The following is a 22,138-nucleotide window of genomic DNA, read 5'->3' as shown; positions in this document are numbered from 1 at the left end:
GGCACTTTTACGATAGCATCAAAATCTCTGTTTAAAACAGTAAGAAGGCTCGACACAACATGAAACTTTGCTGGTAGTATCACCAGGGTCTCTACACATGAACACGAGCATTGAGAACATTGTTTGTGTACACAGAGTTTACTAAAAAGAAGGTTTTTGAAAAACATTGTCATGGCAGCCCACGAAACATCTGGGCTGCCATGACGACAGCTAGCGGAACAAGCTACTGCTAACGTGAGTTGTGGCTCTTTCATCGTAATTATGCTTTTACACGAAGGTTTGACTCATATACATTCACAAAATAAGCCTCGGTTGCATTTTGGTGAGAGTTTTGCTTTAATAGCGAACTCTGACGTTAAAATGGGATTTTGGATTATTGCAGAAAAATAGTCTCTGTGGGAAGAATACGAGCTCATGTACGAAAGAGGATTAGGGCCAGCTGTGAATTCTTTTTTTAGTTCTGACTTTAAAGTCAGAATTCTGAGATTAAAGTAGAAGTCTGCACATGTAAAAAATGTTTGAGTTCTGACTTTATTCTCATAATTCTGACTTTCATCTCAGAATTCAGAACTAAAAAGAAAATTCACATGTGGCCCTAATCCTCTTCCGTACTCATGAGTCAAACAAGTTTCCTTCAGCAGAATAATTTTCACAGATAAACAATGTTTTTATAGTTTCTGATGTATAAATGAAGTGACCCAAAGGAACAAGCATTAGCAACATTAGGCGCTCTAACTACATTAAACCTCCTACAGCAAAAACTATATTGATCAATCTGTTTGAACAGTTTGTAATTAGAAATCGGCCTGTGTAGACGGACTAATGAGTATATGAGACGTTTAATGTCCCCGACAACCTCTGTAGTCTCGTTAACACACGTGTTAGCAACTATTTGTTTGTTAGCAATTGAAGTGAAACAAACACAATCTCTCTTCCAGGAGGTTTGAACCGCTGACACCACAGCTGCTGTGATATCTGATATCTGTACGAGAGGTTAAAAACCTGTAAACCCTAAAAACAACATTTGTGATTTTCTGTGAATTTGGAACTAAAGATACTCACGATGATCGTCTTCTTCTGCGACTGCTTCCCCAAACCCATGATGGCTCCTGATGTGGCAGTCGAACACTCTCAGACAGAAATACAGACACGCAGAGTGAAACACTTTCTTCTATCTGAGGATCAGAGGCACATCGCAGCTGTGACCTCTGGACTGAAGTTACTGAAGGTAAGTAACTGATTACCAGAGTGAGAAGATAAGCTCACGTTTCTGTGTTTTCCATCTCTTAAACCAGCAGATGACGATACATTTGACACCTTTTTGACTCCAGAACTCACCTGATACGTGCGAGATGAAAAGTGTGGATAATGATTAGCTAACGACCAGGAGACGAACCAACAGATGGTGTGACGTGCTCTGATTGCGGTGGTTCATCAATAACAGCAGATAACTTGGACATATTTATTGGTTTATTAGAGAGTCATCCTGAGTAATCACAGATATTGGAGCCAGTAATGGATTATTAATGATGTTGAAATGTTGATTGCTTCCAGTAAACAGGCGTTCGCTGTATCGAAGCTGATGGGATGCAACGGAGTCATCAGAAACCTTGAACTTGGAACCGTGACAAATATCCTCACTTGATAAGATGATTATATTTTGAATTATGAAAAAATCCAGACCTTTGTACTGAAAGCCATCATCTGACCGGCAGTGCAATAAAGTGCAGCAACATGAAGGACGTAGCTGCCATTCAACAGACGGCAGTGCTGGTTCTGTCAGACTGCATGTCGGCCCAGAGCGAACCTGTGTCACCTAAAGTGAAACTCTCACCAAAAAGCAACCGAGGCTTTATTTGTGATTTGTGATATGAGTAAAATCTTTGTGTAAAAGCATAATTACGTCAAAAGATTTAGCATAGTTTGGTTTTCGGGCAAGCTAATTTTCAATGGGAGTGCTACGAGCACTTTTAAGCTAGCATCAAAATCTCTGTTTTTAAAACACTAAGAAGTCTCGACACAACATGAAACTTTGCTCGTAGTATCACCAGGGTCTCTACACATGAACACGAGCACTGAGAACATTGTTTGTGTACACAGAGTTTACTAAAAAGAAGGTTTTTGAACAACTCACGTTAGCAGTAGCATCTCCGTGATTGTGCTTTTACACGAAGGTTTGACTCATATTCAATCACAAATAAAGCCTCAGTTGCTTTTTGGCGAGAGTTTCACTTTAATTATTCCCTAAAATTTGGAAGGGATGTTTCGGAATTGGTAAAAAATAGCTGGGTAACTAGCCAACAAGCTAATTCAGCTAAGACGGCAATGTTAAAGTCAACGTGCAGCTCTTAACTTTCAGCCTGATCGGCCCTCCACACAAGACAATAAGCCACAAAACATTTTCATCAAACCATTTACTAGACCCAGTGGTCTCAGGCTCTTCAGGACATGTCGGCAAAATAGATGAATCTTACTGTTCATTATGTGCAATCTTGTGCGATTTAAGATGTGTTGGTGGTAAGCCATGTGGTTTGTATTTCCAGGACGTTTTAGTCAATTCTACAGAAATCGCCTTTTCCTCTGAGGTCTGGCTCTCATTTGTAAATGGATAGCACATCAAGAAGAGTATGCATGTGACAAAACATCTTTAATTCTTTGAGTGATTTGCTGAGAATACAATATTCCCGTAAAGCTTCACAGAAATGCGATGGATGGTCTAAATTGTTCCGAAGATTTACATTGGATCCAACAGCTTCCACATGGATCCAGTTGTTTAGGTGGACGAGGACGGAGGGTGGATGCAGATGTGGCAACCGGCCGCTTCCTCAAACTTTCCTCAAATTTCTGTTTTTATTCCTCATTTGTTCACCTTTATTCCTAAAGCATATTTTACTGATGGACGTTCATATTACAGTACCAACGATAGAAATACATCAACTTTGAAAATAGGAAATGGATAAAGTGCAGCAGACCTTGAGTCAATCAGTGCCTGCAACATTTTCCTGTCACCCAGCAGAACCAAACTGTTTTAGTTGCACGACCCTGAGTTGCAGAACGATGAATGGAGGAACCCTTAAAACTCTGGTGTTCATTCGTTTGGAGTCACTGTATGTAGCAATAATTACAAAATGAAGGGATTTTCCCAACATGGACTCTTGGTGAATGGGAGATGAAAGCGTTTGGTCACAATGTGTTAGTAAATGTTACACAAACTTGATGATACCGCAGAACTACACACAGAAAAAGAACACACAAAGTATGACTCTTGTTTGAAAATGTCCGTCTACACTTCCTCTGTGTAGCTGTTCTATCATGCAGCTGACGTTACCTGTAAATATACAATGTACAAATGTTGTTAGGAAGACATGAAATCTGTTGGACTCGAAACCACAAACATCCAACATTTTTAATGGAAGCTGAGCTCCAAATGTGTGAAAGCAGCAGACGATAGACATTTGTTTTTATGTGGTGGTGAGGTTGAGCAACCGCAGACCCTCTGCAGATGTTGAATGAATACACACAGACCCATCAGCAGTCCAATCAGTGGAGGAATATTAATCATTATAACATATAATAACAATCATTCTGAGCTGAGTGACCTTGTAGGCATTTCAAGTTTGAAATCCTCTACGCCTTTTATTTGAAAGATTACAGGAATATACGTGTGTTCACCTACAGTTTGAGTTAACATTTAAAAGACCGGTTCTGACTGCTTTTGTCTGCGTAGAGTTGAAGGTGTGAATGCAGGAAGTTTAGCAAAAACACGACGTGTCTGTGGTGACAAACTGAAAATGAAACTTCGCTTAGATTGTTGGACCACTGATCAACCTGTGTCTGACATTTGAACTTTAAGTTGCAAAGACACATAAACCTACAAATTTAGCAGAACACAGCTGGACCACCATGAAGAAGATTGTTAACTAATATCAATTCTAATGTTCATTATAATCATCTACAGTATGCTTACCATCAATTTCACTTCCAGCTGCTGTCTGAAACTAGACACTGACTGACAGACTGATGTCTTAAACCTCCGTGACACATTTTAAACCAAAAGTACGATGACCATTTCTTTTTAAATTACAACTCAGTGTTGTCGCCGCCTTGATAAAAGCATCAGCTATCTAGTTCCACCTTATTACTCTGGGTTAACACTGCAACACTGGGTGCTGCTACTATTCCATGCCGCGTAATAATTATGAAAGATTGTATAAATGAATTAAATACAACAGAATTTCAGTATTTCAGTTCAGTTTGCCACATCCATTTTTCCCACCCAGTGATGTAAACTGTCAGCAGGCGCTGACAAACAAGATGGCGCTGATGGAGCAGCGCATCATCAAGAAAACTCTTTTCATGTATTGCTGGATTTAGTTTGTTTGTTTGGCCCATCCATGCAGCACATCATCATTATTACTCTCTAAGTGATAAATTCAAATCTTTTGGTCACCCACAGAAAGAGAATCATCATGTGTTTACATGGAAATCATTCTTAGTAGTCATGGAAGGAGGTGAACTACACAAAAGGGGCTCAGTTTAGTTTTTCTTGTGTGTTTAATGCCACATACTTTTGAACATTTGAAGGCCTCTGGGAACTTTCTGAGCATAATGTAAACATGAGGACCGCTTTGACATATTGGGAAACACACTCCAAGATTTTGAGTAAACAAACAAGCTTTAGAAGTGCTGCGAGATGGATTATGTGTTTTCTCAGCCCAGTCACCAGGATAAAATGTCAGCAGGTAGAGATTCTGCAAACCACAGATACATCGAAGGTTGACAACTGCAGCAAAAGTGGCACATCATGTTATCCTTTAAATGTGTATTAGCTGACCTTCATATCTGGAGGAAGAGGGGACGGAGGTGGTGTCAATAGAAGCCAAAAAGTCTTGCGAACAGCAACCGCAGCCTTTTTTACTGCTGTCAAAAGTGGATGTCTTTTTGGGGACCACCTATTCTTCAGGGGAATTACAGTTGCAACACAAAGACATTTCCTGGTTTTACCAATCTGTGGTTTTACAGGAAGATACTTAACTAACCATTATTCCACTGATGGGTTGGTTTCCAGTCAAACTGCTGCTCCTCAATCTTCTCATCTAACTCTCAGGAAAGAGAGTGAGTGCATTTCCCAAAATGGCAAACTCCTCCCTCACAGAACCACTCCTGCGGTTTTGGACGTTTGAGCCAATTAACTGTAAATACTTCACATAACTGTGGACTCTTTGGCAAATCATGCTGCAGACCTTCAGGCTGAGTCAAATCAAACTCAGGTTTACAATTAGCAGACATCCAGATGTTACCTCACAATGAAATTAGAGCGTTGACAAAAAAATAACAGAGACTGTGATCAGTGATTTTTTATGTTTAAGATAATACACCATCAAAAATGTTTAAATTCTATAGCATGCAATGGATGGTCAGTAGGAATACAAAGTATACATTGTTGACAGTTAAGAGGCTACAACAACGATATGGTCCGTAATGTTGGCAGGAGGATGTATGGATGGATTTATATGTGTAGTCCCACATCCTGCATCATTCCTGTGCTAGCTTTCTCTTTCCCAGATTGGTTGAATATCATTAAATATCCCTTTTGTAATCTTCCAAACAACTACTTGCCAAACCATTCTTTTAATCTTTTCAATTTTCAAAAAAAAAAAAAAAATGTGTTCCCCTCTCCAAGCTCTTCTCGGGCAGTTCCTCAGGAGTGGAACAACGATGCGTCGGCTGTCCAGCGAGCATGCGGTGAAAATGCAGAACTTCTACAAAGGGCTACGTCCTGTATGTGTGTGTGTCTGTTTCTGTGCGTCTAGTCATCACTCTCGAAGGTGTGCAGGTAGGTTTTTAGGCTCAGGGTGCTGGTGTAGGTGAGGTTGGTAGACCGGTACAGGTCCAGGCCCGTCAGGATCTCCACGTCTCGGACTCGGGCCGTGTGAAGCTTCAGCAGGTCTTCCACCCACTGTGACTCTTCCTCTGCATTCTGAAGGCACACAGGCAGAAAGTCGTTATCATCTCGCTCATTAAAGGTAGTGTTTGATTTGTGCTTTTCAGTCATGTTTTTATGCACAACTTCATCTATAAGATAAAAAAAAATGTTAAGCGTTTCAAAGCCCAAAGTTACATCCACAAACTGCTTGTTTTGTCAGATCAACCACTGAAAACACAAAGCTTTCCAGTCACAATCCAGTCCTGGTCACCATAAATAAATTAAGTCATCTCTTCTGAGTGCGATTATATGCAGATGATACTGTTTTATAATAAACTGCTGATTCTTTCTAATTAGCTTCAATTTACTTTATCCATTTTATTGCATTTCTTCACAGGTGTTAAATGAAAACCAAACTGAATAACAGCTATCGTTGTTTTACTTAACTTCCTTCTTCCCTGCACCGATCAGTGTTTTTGGGCCGATATTAATTTGAGATGAAGAAAATAAGTCGGCAATGAAACATTTTATAAACAAATATCTGCATAATACTAATAGATGATACAACATATTAACATATAAAGAGCAAAAACCACTGTCGGACATAATCCGGTGGTTCCTGAGGTTGTATTTGAGCCGATGAATTCCACCTCTTGTTCTCTCAATACACAATATTTTACGTGCACTCAACAAAAACCTGCTCAACTCTGATTGGTCAGTTACAGCCAGACTGCAAATGGAAACCAGAACATTTCCAATAACATAGTCTTATCTCTTGCCTGCAGATCTTTTCCTTTTGACATTAGACCGAAACTGAGATAGGGGTTCAGTTGTGCTACAATGTTATCTGCATGAATGTCAAGTGGGTGTTTTCAAGACATTTCAAGAGGCCGCGTTGCGTGTTGATGCAGGTACCAGCAGGAGATGGACAAACGATTCAGGAATGTTAAGTTTGACAGATGTATATGTTCAAAGGCGAGAGAGAACAAGATTTATCATATCAGGAATAATTTCACGGCTGTGGATAACAATGATATCGAAACTATTTTGTTGTTGCAAGATTAGAAAGATAAACAAAATTAAAAGAGTCTATTGAGTGCAGCATCTATTGAACAACAATGTCATCATCCGCCATGAATGTGCAGACATGTTTGATGCTTCTTGGTGAAATTGAAGCTACTTTAAGGGAACTTGACTTTATGGTAGCAACTGCGGACAAAACACGAAGACGGTAAAACAGAGTCAACATTGTTTTCGTGTTTGTGATTCATCCTCAGCACACAGCGAAACAAAAAACTGTTGTTTGAGGACTTTTCCAGCCGGATAAAGTTTCACACCCCTGCAGGCTTTTAGCTTGACGAGAGAAGTGTTGGACCTTCTTATTAACGATTAAAGAAAACAACAGGTACAATTAACTGAAGGCAACAGGTCAGTTCATCTACAGACTGCAGGATTGCACAATAACACATGACTCACATACTGTTTACCTCTGGAAAAATAAGGGCATGAACTTGTTTCTTAGTACCAGACTTGGTGTTTATACCTTGGAATGTTGATGCACACAGATTTACAATTTGGGTAATGGAAACCATCAGGAGCACAGATGAAACAGAGAGGGCTTAATTAATTATTTGGCAACAATAGTTGTTCCCTGTCATAAAATACTGGGTCGTAAATAACTCAAGTAATCATCAGGTAATTGCTGTGATTGGAGGATATGAGCGGGCATGAAGATTTCTGGTAATATTCAGTTTATACTGTTGCTGTGTTTTGATACACCGACACACATCAGAGCCAAACCACAAACCAGCCGCACACCCACCTGTAACATCTAAAGAAGCGCTCCAAGTCAACTCATCTGACACTTTAATAACAACACCTTGTGGATTTGTAAACCGTGCATACAGATTTCTAAACCTCGTGGATTTGGCTCTCTTCTCACTGATCAGCTGGAGGCACCTTGGATACAAGCAGCCCAGCACAACTGCTGACAGTCCTAATCTTTCTACATGGAATTTGCCTTTGATAGTGATCAATAATCAATAAAGACGATGATAACTTCACCAGGAGGAGTGCTGCGATGCGTATCTGTATGTAATGTGGTGCAGAGATCTCAGTCCTACAGAGGTGATGCATTCAACAGAGTTTGACTTGACTGATTAATGAAATCTCCCAACTCCTTCGCAGAAATACAGTTTTTGGAATCTCCACATTAACTTCATTTTCATAATAATCACTAAACACAAAGTGAAGCTCAGGCTTCTGGGAATGTTGTTACTTCTGCAGCTATTTGACAAAGTGAAATGTGGATCTAAAAGTGGCGCTGAATTCAATCAGAAAAGGATCCAAATCATCTCAATTAGGAAGAACTTTGCTAAATCTTTGCAAATTTCTGAAGCATTAAATGAAACTGTCACTAAGAATGCGAGGTCATCTAGAGAGCACAGATTACAGCATGACTGCAGACTGCTGAATGAACTCAAACAGGGATTTTTAACACTTTGTTGACCACAGAGGTCTCTTGAAGCGTTCATATTACCAAATCCCCCAAAAACCCAGATTCTGACTAAACTGGCGGCGGAGAGCTCCCCGAAATGCAACAGATTATTTTCTATCATCATTGCTTGGAAACAGGACACTGGTGGAAGGCTTCTTATCTGTGATACACTTGAGACAAATTTACTGCGAATTAGACTTTAGATACACAAAAATTAGATACACAAAAATGGCTCAATTCTAAGCCACCCTGCTCTTTGGAAACCGACAGCCGCGTTTCTATTTAACGATTAATGATACTGGAGTGAGCAATCGTATAAACCGTGAGTCACTGATCATTGACTTTCCTTGGTAAAACAAATAAAAATTCCAACAGAAGGAAAAACATACGTGCTGGTGCAAGCTGAAGGTTTTAAACTTGGTCAGGCAAGTTTGGCCCAAAGTCCAAATTTACCCAGAATACTTTGCAGATCCAGTCAAGGACCAGACAGCTTTGTGCTTCTAGTGAACTTAACATTCAGTCAGTCTCATTGAATTGAGCTCTGGCAAGGTTAGAAAGATGGAAATAATCCAAAATGTTGAACTGTTTCTTCACAGTGGGAACCTGTTTTGTGTTTGAACTCATTTAAAACCATGCACATCCTCTGTTACCACATCGACTATTAATAGTTAGTCTGGAGGCAGACGGATTTCTCTGTGTGATGCACAATGCTGACGGCAGATTGAAAACTACATAAATCAAGATAAATTGCTTTCTGCTAATAGCCCAGACAAACCAGTACGTCATGCCAAACCATGCCTTATGGGAGTGGACCGTGCTTGGCTGCTTCTTCTACATCGTTACAGCCTAGAGCACAGATTGTTTTTCACTGCTGTAGCTCAGTTTAGTTTCTTTTCTTTTGTTGCAGCATTTTGTTCCTGCTCCTCTCACGGGTTCACGACACACAGACGACTCATTCTGCATTGTTTCCTGGGAATAAAAAGTAAAACTGATATTATATAATATGGTATTTCTGTTGCAGTGTTCCTGCTTTGGTTTTCAAAATCCTCCCTATTGTTGAGGTCTCAAGGTTGGCAAGTGTGGGTAAGCATGCGATACACAGAACAGAGCCAAACCACAATGTATTTCTAAATCTAAAGTCGCTTAATTGCTTAAAACCAACCAAACCAAAACCAAACAAGCGTACCTCGCATAGTGGACAACCTGCTCTGCCTCCTCAGCCACAGCCCTGTCGCTAATGAGATCTTTTTTAAAAGTGAAAACAACTGGCAATGGAACTGAAAAAATGTTGCATGTGTGCTGCAATACGACTCTAATATTAAGATTGAATGTTACCCTTGAAAAATTATCCAGCTATCACAGATTGTCCCCAGACTTCAGATCAGTGTTGAGGTGCTTTTTTCAAAACCTTTTCTTAATGTACTTTCAACAAGAGGTGGTACAATGAAACTGTCCTCAACATCAAAAGGCTCCCATCAAGGATCAGCAGGCACCATCTAAACTTTTTGTACTGCACGCAGCGGTCACATGCTGTTTACCCTTCAGTGGAAGAAGAAACAGCACTTCAAACATTCTTATAGTCTTAAATTTGATTACTTCCCAAGGCTTTAATCTGCTGGTGACATTAATCTAAGCATTGCTCCAGCTAATGTGGCATCGTCATTCCAACATCGTTCTCATAAACAATATGTTGTACTCGTAACCAAGATGGAGATTTATCTCCACCAACCAGGAGCCTGGAGCAGGAAAACTCAAAACAACACTGGGGAAAAACCCACTCATACATATTGTTCTTCTTATTACCGCGTAGTCATCCAAAGTTACGACAATACAAATTAACAAGACAATCCTTCCCCGCCATTATTTTTGTTTTCCATCTGTCAGCACTGCAGAAACTTGGCCTTGTTAGCATGAGTTACTCATGAAGAGGCAGACCAGATCAATCATGTCTAATGCATCTGCTACACATATTCCTGACCTTACTTCACTCAGAGGTCGATTTCTATGGAATGAAAGTGACCTTAGTATAAGAAACATGTGTAGTAGATGCCCAGTACCAGAGATGGACAGAGTACTCGACCCCAGTACTTGAGTAAGAGTACAAATACTACTGGTCAAAATTTACTACGTTACAAGTAAAAGTAGCTCAGTCGACATGTTACTCGAGTAAGAGTAAAAAAGTACTTGCTTTTAAAGGTACTTAAGTATCCAAAAGTACATACTTTCAAATTTACTTTAAGTAAAAGTAAGAGCAAGAGTAAATTCCTCATTTTTCACATCAATGAATTACTATATTTTTTTCTAAATGAATATAAGGACCTTTTAACTCGTTTCTGAGAATGAACTTTTTGAAACCACCTGCACTGATGTGCTTGCTTTTAGAACCACAATGTTATATAAAGCCTGCAGAAACACCTATAAGTGTCCAATAGTCATTAGCAAACTGTTTACTGAGGTAATAAATCCAGTGAGAAGTAGGCTTATTTTCTCATAAGCTCAAATGCAATCATACTTCTCTTGGAGACCAGTACAATTGTCCTCTGTTGGCTATTCAGTGGTTGCTCCCCATTTTATGTGTATCATACTCAGATATTATCCAATTATACTATCATTTTGGATATTTCTCAGCGTGTTTTCTTCAGTAGTTTTAAGATAACACCCTTAACACAGGATTGTGTTAAGGTTTTGTACAGCTATGGTATGCAGAACAACAAGTCGGGCTTCGAAGATAAGACAACTACAAAGGGGTCAGGAGATCAACAAGGTTTAATTCTGCTGGTGGAAAATCTGATACAACCTCAGTGACGGTGTCATGTTGTGTTTACGTTGGCTCACAAGCCACAGGTGTAATCAGATGTTTTCCACAACCTGTTTTCCTGTGCACCCCTAGCTCAACTGCCTCAGCATTGCTGTCAGCAGTCATGCTGCTGACAGCACCTTACCACCCACTGACAACGTTAAAAGTATTTTCCATGATGACAAAGTCCCTCTTAAGAAAAAGAGGTATTGCGTGACAGACGGTCCAGTGAAAAACAAAAACAACTGTGCCTAAAGGTCAGCATGAAGAAACACACACCAACAAACAAACTCACTGTGTCAGATTACTCAACAAAGTCTTCCATCAACGATTCCAGCAAGTGTTTTGACTGTACGAGGTGATGACTGTCGGCTCTGTGGGCTGGTGCTGGACTCCCTGCTTCAGTATATTTCCATGACATCATTTAATTGGATTTTTAATATGATAATGAAATCAGAATGAACCGTGACGCTTTTACAGCCCCATGAGACAATGTCATGGTTTCAATTGCAAGAGACTTCCCAAACTCTGCAGTGATTAATTTTTCAGGCAAAAATGTAAATTCATCGAACAAATTATTCACATTTTTAAAAGCTAAAGAATACGTTGCCACAATGTATTTATCTTTACTTATTTCGTATGACCTTTATGACGACATGTGCCTGTTTTTTTTAATGGTGAAAGAAACAGCAAGCAAGCGTCTGATCAGATTGTTTTAGGAATAGTTCAGATCATTTTTTGTGGGGACAATTTTGTTCTTAAAGGAAAAGTTCACCCAACGTTCTTCACAGTAAAACAGAGTTGCAGCATTCTCAGAAGCTACTGAAGTAACCAAGGACTTGATTTAAAATGTAAAAAAACAACCAAGAAAACAAACTTAAATGCCTCCAGATGCCCCAAGATCCTAAATTGACTATAAAAGACATTATTTACACCCTTATTCTAGCCAAAATCTTTTCTTTAGTCGCCAAGCTGTACGCTGTAGCGTGCGCCATCTGGAGTGAATGTGGAAGCTTGACAGTGCGTCAAGGGTGTAAATGACGTCTTGTTAAATCAATGCAGCCTCGAAACTTGGATTACACCATTTTCCTCATCTACTTCAGCTGTTGAGCTGAACGACGAGCTCTGTCCTGCTGTGAAGTTCCAGAAATGTTCTGTGGACTACGATTAAAATCTATTTGGCGAACTGTAACTTTATGCAGTTTGGATTATACGCTTTCAGATATGCATTGTCACATTTTAAATGAATTATTCACGGGTTTCCCATGAAGGAGGATGAAGAGTGAGCTCTCTATGAGTCAGAAACCGCTCGTAACATTTATACTTTAATTATTTTTTGCGTCGGCTGTTAATCACGCGATGTTGCAGAAAGATAACGCTGTATTTTGCCGCTGTGACCTTTGACTGCATTGAAAGGTAAAATTCCAAAAACAAGTTTTTTTCCAACACATGTTGCTCCATCATGTCTGAGAGCCACCGTGAACTTTAATGAGGTTTCTTATTAAAACAGCTCGAGGCACCGAGAGCCGTCACATGCCCACACACACCTACACAGTGTGGAGTGTTTTCTCTGGATGAGACACGTGGAACAGCTTTGTTTTGATTTGCTGGAAGTGTTTGGTTCAGTTTGTGCTTTTGGTTTCAGCTGAGCTGCTGCGCTTGAGACCATCCTGCAGGAAGTCCAGCTGTGCACAGCTGCAAGTGAAAGCAGCAGCGGTTCTAACGTTGTCATTGAAGTGAAACTCTCGCCAAAATGCAACCTAGGGTCTTTTTGTGAATGTACCCGAGTCAAACCTTCGTGTAAAAGCATAATTACGACGAAAGAGGAACTTTTAAGATTTGCCGTATTTTCAATGGGAGTGCTACGGGCACTTTTATGCTAGCATCAAAATCTCTTTTTTTAAAACAGTAAGAAGTCTCGACACAACATGAAACTTTGCTGGTAGTATCACCAGGGTCTCTACACATGAACACGAGCATTGAGAACATTGTTTGTGTACACAGAGTTTACTAAAAAGAAGGTTTTTGAACAACTCACGTTAGCAGTAGCTTGTTCCGCTCGCCGCCGTCCTGCCAGTGGAGAAGTGTCGATCTCAGAATGTGACGTAACCTGGAGGACATTTAAGGTGGAACGCTCCTAAAGCTTAGTTCCATATAAATGCAGGATAATTTGTTGTTTTGTCGTTAGTGAAAAACAATATTGACCTTGAAGTTGAAAAAGGAGCCTCATATAAGAAACAATACTAAAATCAAAAGCCGGAAAAGTCACGTGAGATCTGGCGTGGATAGTTGTTGCAGGAAGACAGTAGTTCCACCTTAACTGTCCTCCAGGTTACGTCACATTCTGAGATCGACACTTCTCCACTGGCAGGACGGCGGCGAGCGGAACAAGCTACTGCTAACGTGAGTAGTTCAAAAACCTTCTTTTTAGTAAACTCTGTGTACACAAACAATGTTCTCAATGCTCGTGTTCATGTGTAGAGACCCTGGTGATACTACCAGCAAAGTTTCATGTTGTGTCGAGACTTCTTACTGTTTTAAAAATAGTGCTATGGTAAAAGTGTCCGTAGCACTCCCATTGAAAATGAGTTTGAACCGAAATCGAAAATACGGTAAATCTTAAAAGTGCCTCTTTTGTCATAATTATGCTTTTATTCAAAGGTTTGACTCGGGTACATTCACAAAAAAATCCTAGGTTGCATTTTGGTGAGAGTTTCGCTTTAAGGAGATCAGTGTTTAACAAACGTGTCTATCTCCCTCTAGCTCATAACTGCCGTCAGTGTCATCACTGTCAGATGTTTTCCAGTCGTTGACAACTTTTAATAGTGTTTATTGGTGCATCTGTTTCACACTCATTGCTGTGTGCGCCCAGTGATTTAACTTTCCAGGGCATGAAACAAGAGCAAGTGGGAGAGGGTGGACCGAACGCAGTCCGAGTCACACCGCTGCATATTTTCAAGGACACCCAAAGACATTTCAGCCTTGTCTTTGGCATCAAAACCAGTCATTTCTTAAGGAGACCAGATAATTTTCCCATCTGTGAGTGCAGCGACCAAGCAGGTATTTTAGGCCAAACCAGGATGTTCTCTTCACCCTAACCATATGGTTTCTGTGCCGACAACCAAGCAGAACATAAGCAGGTGTTGAACAATAATATTCTTCGTGAAGGTTAACAAACTGGGGAGGTTTCCACCTGTTCGTCTGCAGTCCCTCCCATGATGTGTGACATTTTAACATTTAATCCTACACAGTAACACACACTGTGAGAAGAGAATGACTTCTCCACACACATTGACACTGACATTTTGTTAACATTTTGAAGGCCAACTGTTGAGTAATAAAATTGCGACTCACACTGCAGCAAGATACTGCTGAGCTGCATTTTATGACATGTTGAAGATGGGAGACAACTCAACATGACTCACATCGTGAGTGACTCACAGCCGACAAGGGAGAGTTAAGTGAAAGTGATATTTAACGAAGATGCAAACTGTCAAGACTGTTTGTGTTTCATCACAGCGGCTTTTGATACAGTCGACGATGCAATCCTTGTATCTCACCTAGAGCAGTACGCAGGCGTCCGTGGCACCGCCCTCCAATGGTTTAGGTCGTACCTGGCAAATAGGAGTTTTTCTGTAATGATTGGTGACCTCTGCTCCTCACAGGCATCCCTCTCTTGCGGGGGTGCCACAAGGCTCTATTCTTGCCCCTATTCTGTTTTCATTTTATATGCTACCTCTGGGATCAATTATAAAAAAACACAATCTGTCTTTTCATTTTTATGCTGATGATTTACAGTTATATTTGCCCATGAGACCTGATGAAAACACTGCACTTACTCAGTTACTGGACTGTATCACTGATGTAAAACAGTGGCTGGCTCTGAACTTTTTGCACTTGAATGACAGCAAAACCGAATGTATTTTGTTTGGCACGCCATCTATGTCAAATGTTTTAATTACAAGCTCTGGGACTCTGGCGCCCTTTTTTAAACCACATGTAAAGAATCTTGGGGTAACATTTGACAGTGGGCTCAGATTCGATAAACAGATTAGGTCTGTTGTCAGCACAAGCTTTTTTTCAGCTGCGTCTCCTGGCCAAAGTGAAGCCTTTTTTAAGTCGGCAGGACCTCGAGAAGGCGATCCATGCCTTCATAAGTTCAAGACTGGACTATTGTAATGCACTTTATGTCGGCCTCAGCCAGTCTTTAATCTTGCGTCTCCAACTTGTCCAGAACGCTGCTGCCCGATTTTTAACAGGCACGTCCAGGCGTGAACACATTACCCCTGTGCTGTCGTCAATCCACTGGCTTCCAGTTCATTTTAGAATTGATTTTAAACTTTTATTGTTTGCTTTTTACGCCATTAATGGCCTGGCTCCCTCCTACCTGTCAGAGATTTTACCTGTCCGTGATCATGGCAGGGCCCTCCGTTCTTCCGGCCAGCTCCTGTTAGAGGTCCCAAGGTCGAGACTTAAACAGTGTGGCGATCGTTCTTTTGCTGTCACAGCTCCCAGGCTGTGGAACAGACTGCCCCCTGACATTCGCACCACTACTGACCTCAGCCTTTTTAAATCAAAGCTGAAGACACACTTTTTTAGATTGGCATTTAACTCTGACTAGGGTAGTCCTGCTCTTAGCTGTACTTATTTTGCCTGTTTTTTACTTTATGAACTTTTAGAGGGCCTTTAACACCCTGCAGCACTAGTAGCACTTTCTTGTGTTTTCTTGCAGCACTGTAGCACTTTCTTGTGTTTTATGTATTGTTTTTATGTATTATATTATTGCTTTGATGTAAAGCACTTTGGGTACCGTCTGGATATTGTAAAGGGCTATACAAATAACATTTGATTGATTTGATTGAATGATTACCGTCGTTTTTAGGGAACCCCTCAGATAAACACCCCAACCATCTGGGATTTGTCTTTGACGCTGTTTGCCTTTTTTAATCGGTGAGTCATCAGGAGGCGTGCGAGTGTATCTGGGTGCAGAGCTGTTAAAATGTTGAGGACACGCGTACATTTAAGGTCGTGACTCGTAAATGACTTCTGAGAAGCTGTGAAAGTGTGGACACTGAAGAACTGGATATTAACGATAATGTTCCTCGACTTCCTCTGAAGCCCGATAACAAAGGATCCCTCACAGACTGCATTACATGAGAGTGTTTTCAGGCTTCATGGGTCGGCAGGAAATCTATTTGGACCTGACAGCTTCCAGGAGTCTCCAGCAGACCCCCCGGGGGGTTCTTGGCAGAGCACGGCTGGAAAAGCACATTAACGTCTCAGATACAACTTAAGTGTCCAGGCAGGTTCAGATAAACCATCAGCAATTGGGCTCATTTAGAGAAGAATGTGAATGAATGTGGCCTCTCTGGCTTTCATTTCCTTGACAGAGCGATGCAACTTACAGCTGCTTCCCTTCCTGGGAGTTCCCCACCAGAACCCTTCTTCAGAACCGTGTGCTGCTGGAACGGCCTGGAGGTCAGATAATGACTAACACTCATCTGCTTTGTGCAATATAGGAATGAGAAGTGAGACTAATAAATATAGATGGAGAGATTAGTCAGAAGATGATCTGCAAAAAATGTTGACAGACAATTTACTATATGAATTTTTTTGATCAAATTATCGACTCAAATATAAATATGTGCTGCTCTAATTCTGTTTAATATAACATATATTTGGGGTTTGAACTGATGGTTGGACTAAAACTTTCACAAAAATAAAGACTTTAAAGGAACAGTTCACCCAAGAATCTAAAGTCAGTCGTTATCTCTCGTGCTGATGGAAAAAGCATGTGAAGTTTTTAAAGTCCACAAAACATCTCTGAAGTCGCAGATGAGCTCAGCCGCTTATCGAGGGTGTAAATGATGTGATTTCAAATCCATCTGAAACTGAAGTAGAGGAAGATTTGTTTTGAGTACACGGCCTGCCTGAAAAAAGTTCCCAACTGGATTCAACCAAGCAAATAGATGCAAACAACCATGTCTAAAGACACATCCTGTGGACGGGGAAAGATGCTGCTCTGTTTCAGAAGAGTCAAATTATTGACCTGCATCAAGCAAAGAAAACAACTAAGGAGACTCTGAATCTACTACAACTGGGTCCAGAACTGTTCAACACATTCATGAAACCTTGAAGGATATTTTGGTGAAATCAGACAGTAAAGAATCAACAGTAGAGCTCACAGATTTGTTTATCAGTGAGGCTAATCAGCTTCAATAAGCTGGTAAAGGTCATGTGGTCTGATGAGGAGGCTGTGTTATCATCGGAGGTTGATTCAGTTGGTCAGTTCTCGGTCTAATGAGGTCAGCTGACTTCCTGAATATACTGAATATTTGCTGCTTTTGCTTCTTTTACACATTTTGATTTTATATTTCAAATATTCTATGTTCTGGCAACCATTGTTTTTGTTTTTCATGACGTATCCAGATGATTTTATTTCAAGTGATTTCGTAAACGTTCCGCTTGAAAACACTCTCGACACAACAACGAAAACTGTGAACTCTGTTGCTGATTCGTCATTGTGACTTGTGCTTCTGTCTAACTACCGTCTTTGGATTTCATGTCATATTGCGGAGTTATTATGATGCTTCCTGACAAGAATCAACTTGTACTACCAGCATTCTGACGCTCACAGCACCAGCTCACCAGGAGACATATTTCAACTCCCCCACACATTAGCTAAGGAGATCTTTATCTGCATAATATCAGTTATTTTCTACACTGATAGCGTGAGTAAGAGATGGAAAATGTTTTGAAAAGTCTCTCTCCCTCCTGATGCTCTCCATATTTCTGACATATCACATTTAGTCAAGAGAAAACCATCAAAATCAACTTTTGAACTTGAGTTGAATAAACAAATTTGATCTTGATCTTGAAGTTCCAGAGACCACCATTCGGCATGAAACCACTGGACATTTTCCTGCCGTGTTTGTGGCGACAGAACTAAGACTTTTTTTAGACAAAGCATAACTTTTTCCTGATCTTTGCCACATGTTTTTTGTTTGGTGATTGTGGCATGTTTTCTGTGAATAACATGTGCAGGGACTGGATCTTCTCTGCTGCACAGGTTCACATGTCGTTGATAAGAACTAAATAGTTCCATTTGTCAGATTATCAGGAACCCATCTTTGATTTAATCTGAATCGAGGCAGACGCGACTGACTCCCACGCTGAACTCGATGACCTTTAACGTCAGATAATGATAATGATCGATGATCTGGTGGAATGAGATTATCTCCACAGGACACGTCTGGTTTCCAGAATGAAGCACTGATACAGTTTAAACAGTTAAAAGGTATTTTTGTCCGACTTTTAATAAAAAAAAACAAAGAAGTATAAACCTTAAACCTGCAACTAATGCTGACTAAATGTTCAAGAAGTTCCTCTGAATAGCCGGTGCGTGGGCGACACCTCATTAAAGCAACTTCAAGCTGCAGGCGTTATGACACAGCAGCATTAAACCCTGTGACACGCCGCCTCTCACATGCAGGTCCATCATGTTATTAAATGTCACCAAAACTAGTCCCGGATCACTGGGAGATCTTTGTCTATCATAAATCAGAGTATCACAGTGACATCATGGTGGAGGTGCTGTGTTGGCGTGCTGCACACGTCGACATGCTGCCGTGTTGTTTACAAGAGCGACGGGATTCCCTCCAGTGAGCTGATGTGCCAGATACTGAAACAATACTGCTGCTTTCTTTGTTTTGCACAGGGAAACCCTTTGAGACTGAACTGAACATGCAGTTGTTTTAGCACGTGTATGTAAGTTGTAGAGTCAAACTTCTGTTTCTTTTTAAGGACAGCAAGGATTAACATCAACCTGATCAGTCAGTCAGAGTGTGAGATGACATGATCGATACACAGCTTAGTTTAGCTTGTCTTAGCTTAGCTTAGTTTAGCTTAGCGTTGGGTTAACTGGAGTTAATCTGGCTGTGTTTAAAGTAAATACTGCTCGGCATGTTTTACACAGTACCTGTGTTTGTAACACGTCGTCTCTCCTGAATCCAAAATAAGTCCATATAGCAGAAGTGCTGTTTCTTTTCCACACAAGGTCTTCGTCGACTACATTTTCATGGCTTTTCTCTCCACCCTCAGCCATCACAACCTGGCAACCACCACCAAACTGATGCTGATTAATTTTGTCAGGGTAGCTAACAGCTAGCTGGGGCTTCATCTGATTGGCCCTTGTTTCCAGGGCTTTCCACCTGAAAATCTGATTTTTCGGGCAGCCCTAATATATAGTAAGTGTTTTTTAAATACATATTTGATAGCCATATCTCTGCACAGAACAAATCTGAGTTTTGGTTGTTTGAATTTTGTAAAGAGCCAAAATAACTTCCCAGGGCAGCTAACAGGCTGTTCTTTCTGAAGAGCTCAGAGAAGAATAACGTGAAGAGGCCGAAGAAGCTGATGTGTTGATCCACAATAACACAGCTCTGAAACAGATGGAAAAAAGTATCACAACTGAATGCAAACGTCAGCGTAAAGATCCTTGCCATGACTCCCCAGGCCTCCGCTGATATCAGTGTTTACTTCAGAATGATGAGTGAAAGCAAAGATGTCCACAGCCAGTTTAAGGTCTTATTGACTGGATGTGAGGCAGAAAACAGGCGAGCACGCACATCACCTGATAAGAGTCAGTACAGTAAGTCTCATTGCTGTGAACGTTCTTCCCCGGAATACATTTCTAAGGAGGGTGAATCATTTTAAACAGACTTCAACACAAACTATTGCAGCCGTCGTCCACAATAATCCCTCCATCTTTGGGCATGTAAAGCATCCCGATAGTGAGCTAGCCCGCCACAAAAGCCCAACCTCACCCAACCTTAACAAAGCGGTGAACTGAGCCACAACTGTGACGGGTCTGACACTTACCACCACACAAATCTGACAAAGATGGATCTCGCTGGAGTCGCACAGAGTTCTCTCTCAGCCCGAGGTTGACCTCCATCCTGCCGAGGTCACGATAAGAAAGCAGAGACTGGACTCGGTAGAAGAGTCCTGCGCCAGGTTTCTACTTTAAAAAAGGAGTTTCTGGCATTTCTGTAGTAAGAATCAGACTGTCGGGTTTCCAGTCCAGCAGAGTGCAGCTCAACACACACACACACACACGCAAATATGATCTAATTAGTCCTTAATGTTTGTTTTCGCGAGTCTCAGTCATATGACCATCTCCTTCAGAATGACTTGGAGGGGATTTCCTGATCCAATCTGTTCCTAATGAGCGAAACCAGACCACTCCTTCCCTTTTACTTTCTCTTTTTGGCAAACTCATACTGAAAATATGCCAGGTAAAACCCACAAAGACTAATTGTATGACTATTGATTAATCACCAGAGTTTTGCTCTCAGGCCAGTCACCGAGATAAAATGCTGCCGCTGTACATTGGCTCACAGCATGTTTATTCAATGTCATATGAACATTTTTCACAGTATGCGTCATGTGAAGTTCAGATGACATGTTTATGAGCTGGCTGTCTTGTCAGGAGGAGGACGGAACGGTATCGGTGAGACATCAAGGTGAGACCACTGCCGAGCTCAAGGACACAAGTCAAGACCATCGCTTGCTTCCTGTTTCAACCTGTGAATTCAGCCGCATTCAGGTCAAATTTCAGCCATCTCTCTGGCAACGAAATGAATGAATGAGTGAACTCTTTCTCACTCTAACCAAGTGGTATGTGTGCCTCAACTTTTCAAGACCATATGTGCAGGGTTGTCACAACATAGTGACACTAAAATTTCGGGAAGAGTAATGTTTCCTATTCTCGGTTTGGACGAACTGTAGTGACCTCAAAACAGGGAAGCTAGCAGCCTCTGTTGTGAAATAAAGCTGTGGTGGTGGAAAGGGAGTCCCCCTTAATTTTATACACATTGTCACATGATGTCACCTACATAATTATGTTGTCATGAAGCACAAAACCGTGTTGTCAAACCTGGCAACAAGGAGCTAATTTTAGCCTGCCAAAGAATACACCCAAAAAAAGCCTGCACAGTGAGAACACGACGCAGGTTTAAACATGAGTAACAGCATGTTTATATTCTGCATCGTACGGTCGTCATGGTCTGGAGATGTTGAATAGGAATGGAAACAAGGTCCGGATAACCTGGAAATAGAACAGCTCAGGCCACGACTGTGACTTAAATAAAAAGAAGAAACTGAGATGAACACAGATGAGCCAGCAGAGTCAGAGCAGCGGAGCGCCACAAGTACGGTGGCTGTTTAGGTTCATGTGTTTGCTACATGTAATCGCTCACCCTTGAATATAGATGTAGTGAAACGTAAACACTCAGTGTCTTTGCAGCAGAACGGGCCTCTATGTTTTTTTTCCCTCTCAGAGCCAAAACAGACGCCTGTTAACCATCAAGAATTCTTCGAGGTTGATTCCCAGAGCCCCGCTGAGTCATAAAGAGAAAGTCAAGAGTCCAATAAAAAGTTAAGGATGTGATCCAATTTGTCCACAAGCACGACAAGACGTTTAAGGTTTAACGCTTAACTGTCGTTGTTTTTTTATAGTTGTAATAATCTGAATCGACACCGCAACACAAGATGAAATGAAGGTTCAAAGAGAAAAGAGGCTGAGCATGACAGCGGTGGCAATGACAGACTGGTTTACTCTCAAACTGCTCTAATAAAAAAGTTGGTATATATCGTGTTTGGGTTGATGTGCAGCAGGAACTTCAACAAGTTCGAGGTCAATCTCACCAAAAATGGGATGCAGTTGTCGCTTTTTATTTGCAGAATCCTGCTAATTCCATGCAGCCTTCCGTATGTAAGCTTAGACAAGTGTTGAATCTTAAGATCACGTGAGAGAGAAACAGAACCTGATTGATATCGTCTGATCAACACACACTCGACCAAATGTTGCTTTACAAAATAAATCGTTCAGATCAACCAGGTAAGATAAAGGTGAGTC

The 22,138-nt window shown here is 40.9% G+C and overlaps 2 protein-coding genes across 2 annotated transcripts in view; both read right to left on the bottom strand.

Annotated features, from left to right (window-relative positions):
- Positions 1–1,197, bottom strand: part of LOC115579450 (venom phosphodiesterase 1) — a 43,608-nt gene extending 42,411 nt beyond the window's left edge. Inside the window, exon 1 of the mRNA XM_030412987.1 lies at positions 1,063–1,197. Within this exon, the coding sequence (XP_030268847.1) occupies positions 1,063–1,101 (39 nt within the window). The 5' untranslated portion in view covers positions 1,102–1,197. The remainder of the gene's footprint in view (positions 1–1,062) is intronic.
- Positions 1,198–4,535: 3,338 nt separating this feature from the next.
- The window catches only part of enpp2l (ectonucleotide pyrophosphatase/phosphodiesterase 2-like), a 37,278-nt gene continuing 19,675 nt past the window's right edge, over positions 4,536–22,138 (bottom strand). The window contains exon 25 of the mRNA XM_030412404.1: positions 4,536–5,980. Coding sequence (XP_030268264.1) covers positions 5,810–5,980 — 171 coding nt within the window. The 3' untranslated portion in view covers positions 4,536–5,809. The remainder of the gene's footprint in view (positions 5,981–22,138) is intronic.

The sequence above is a fragment of the Sparus aurata genome, chromosome 3 (assembly GCF_900880675.1).
Source record: "Sparus aurata chromosome 3, fSpaAur1.1, whole genome shotgun sequence".
In the NCBI taxonomy this organism is placed as follows: Eukaryota; Metazoa; Chordata; class Actinopteri; order Spariformes; family Sparidae; genus Sparus; species Sparus aurata.
This window is presented reverse-complemented; position numbering and strand designations above follow the sequence as displayed.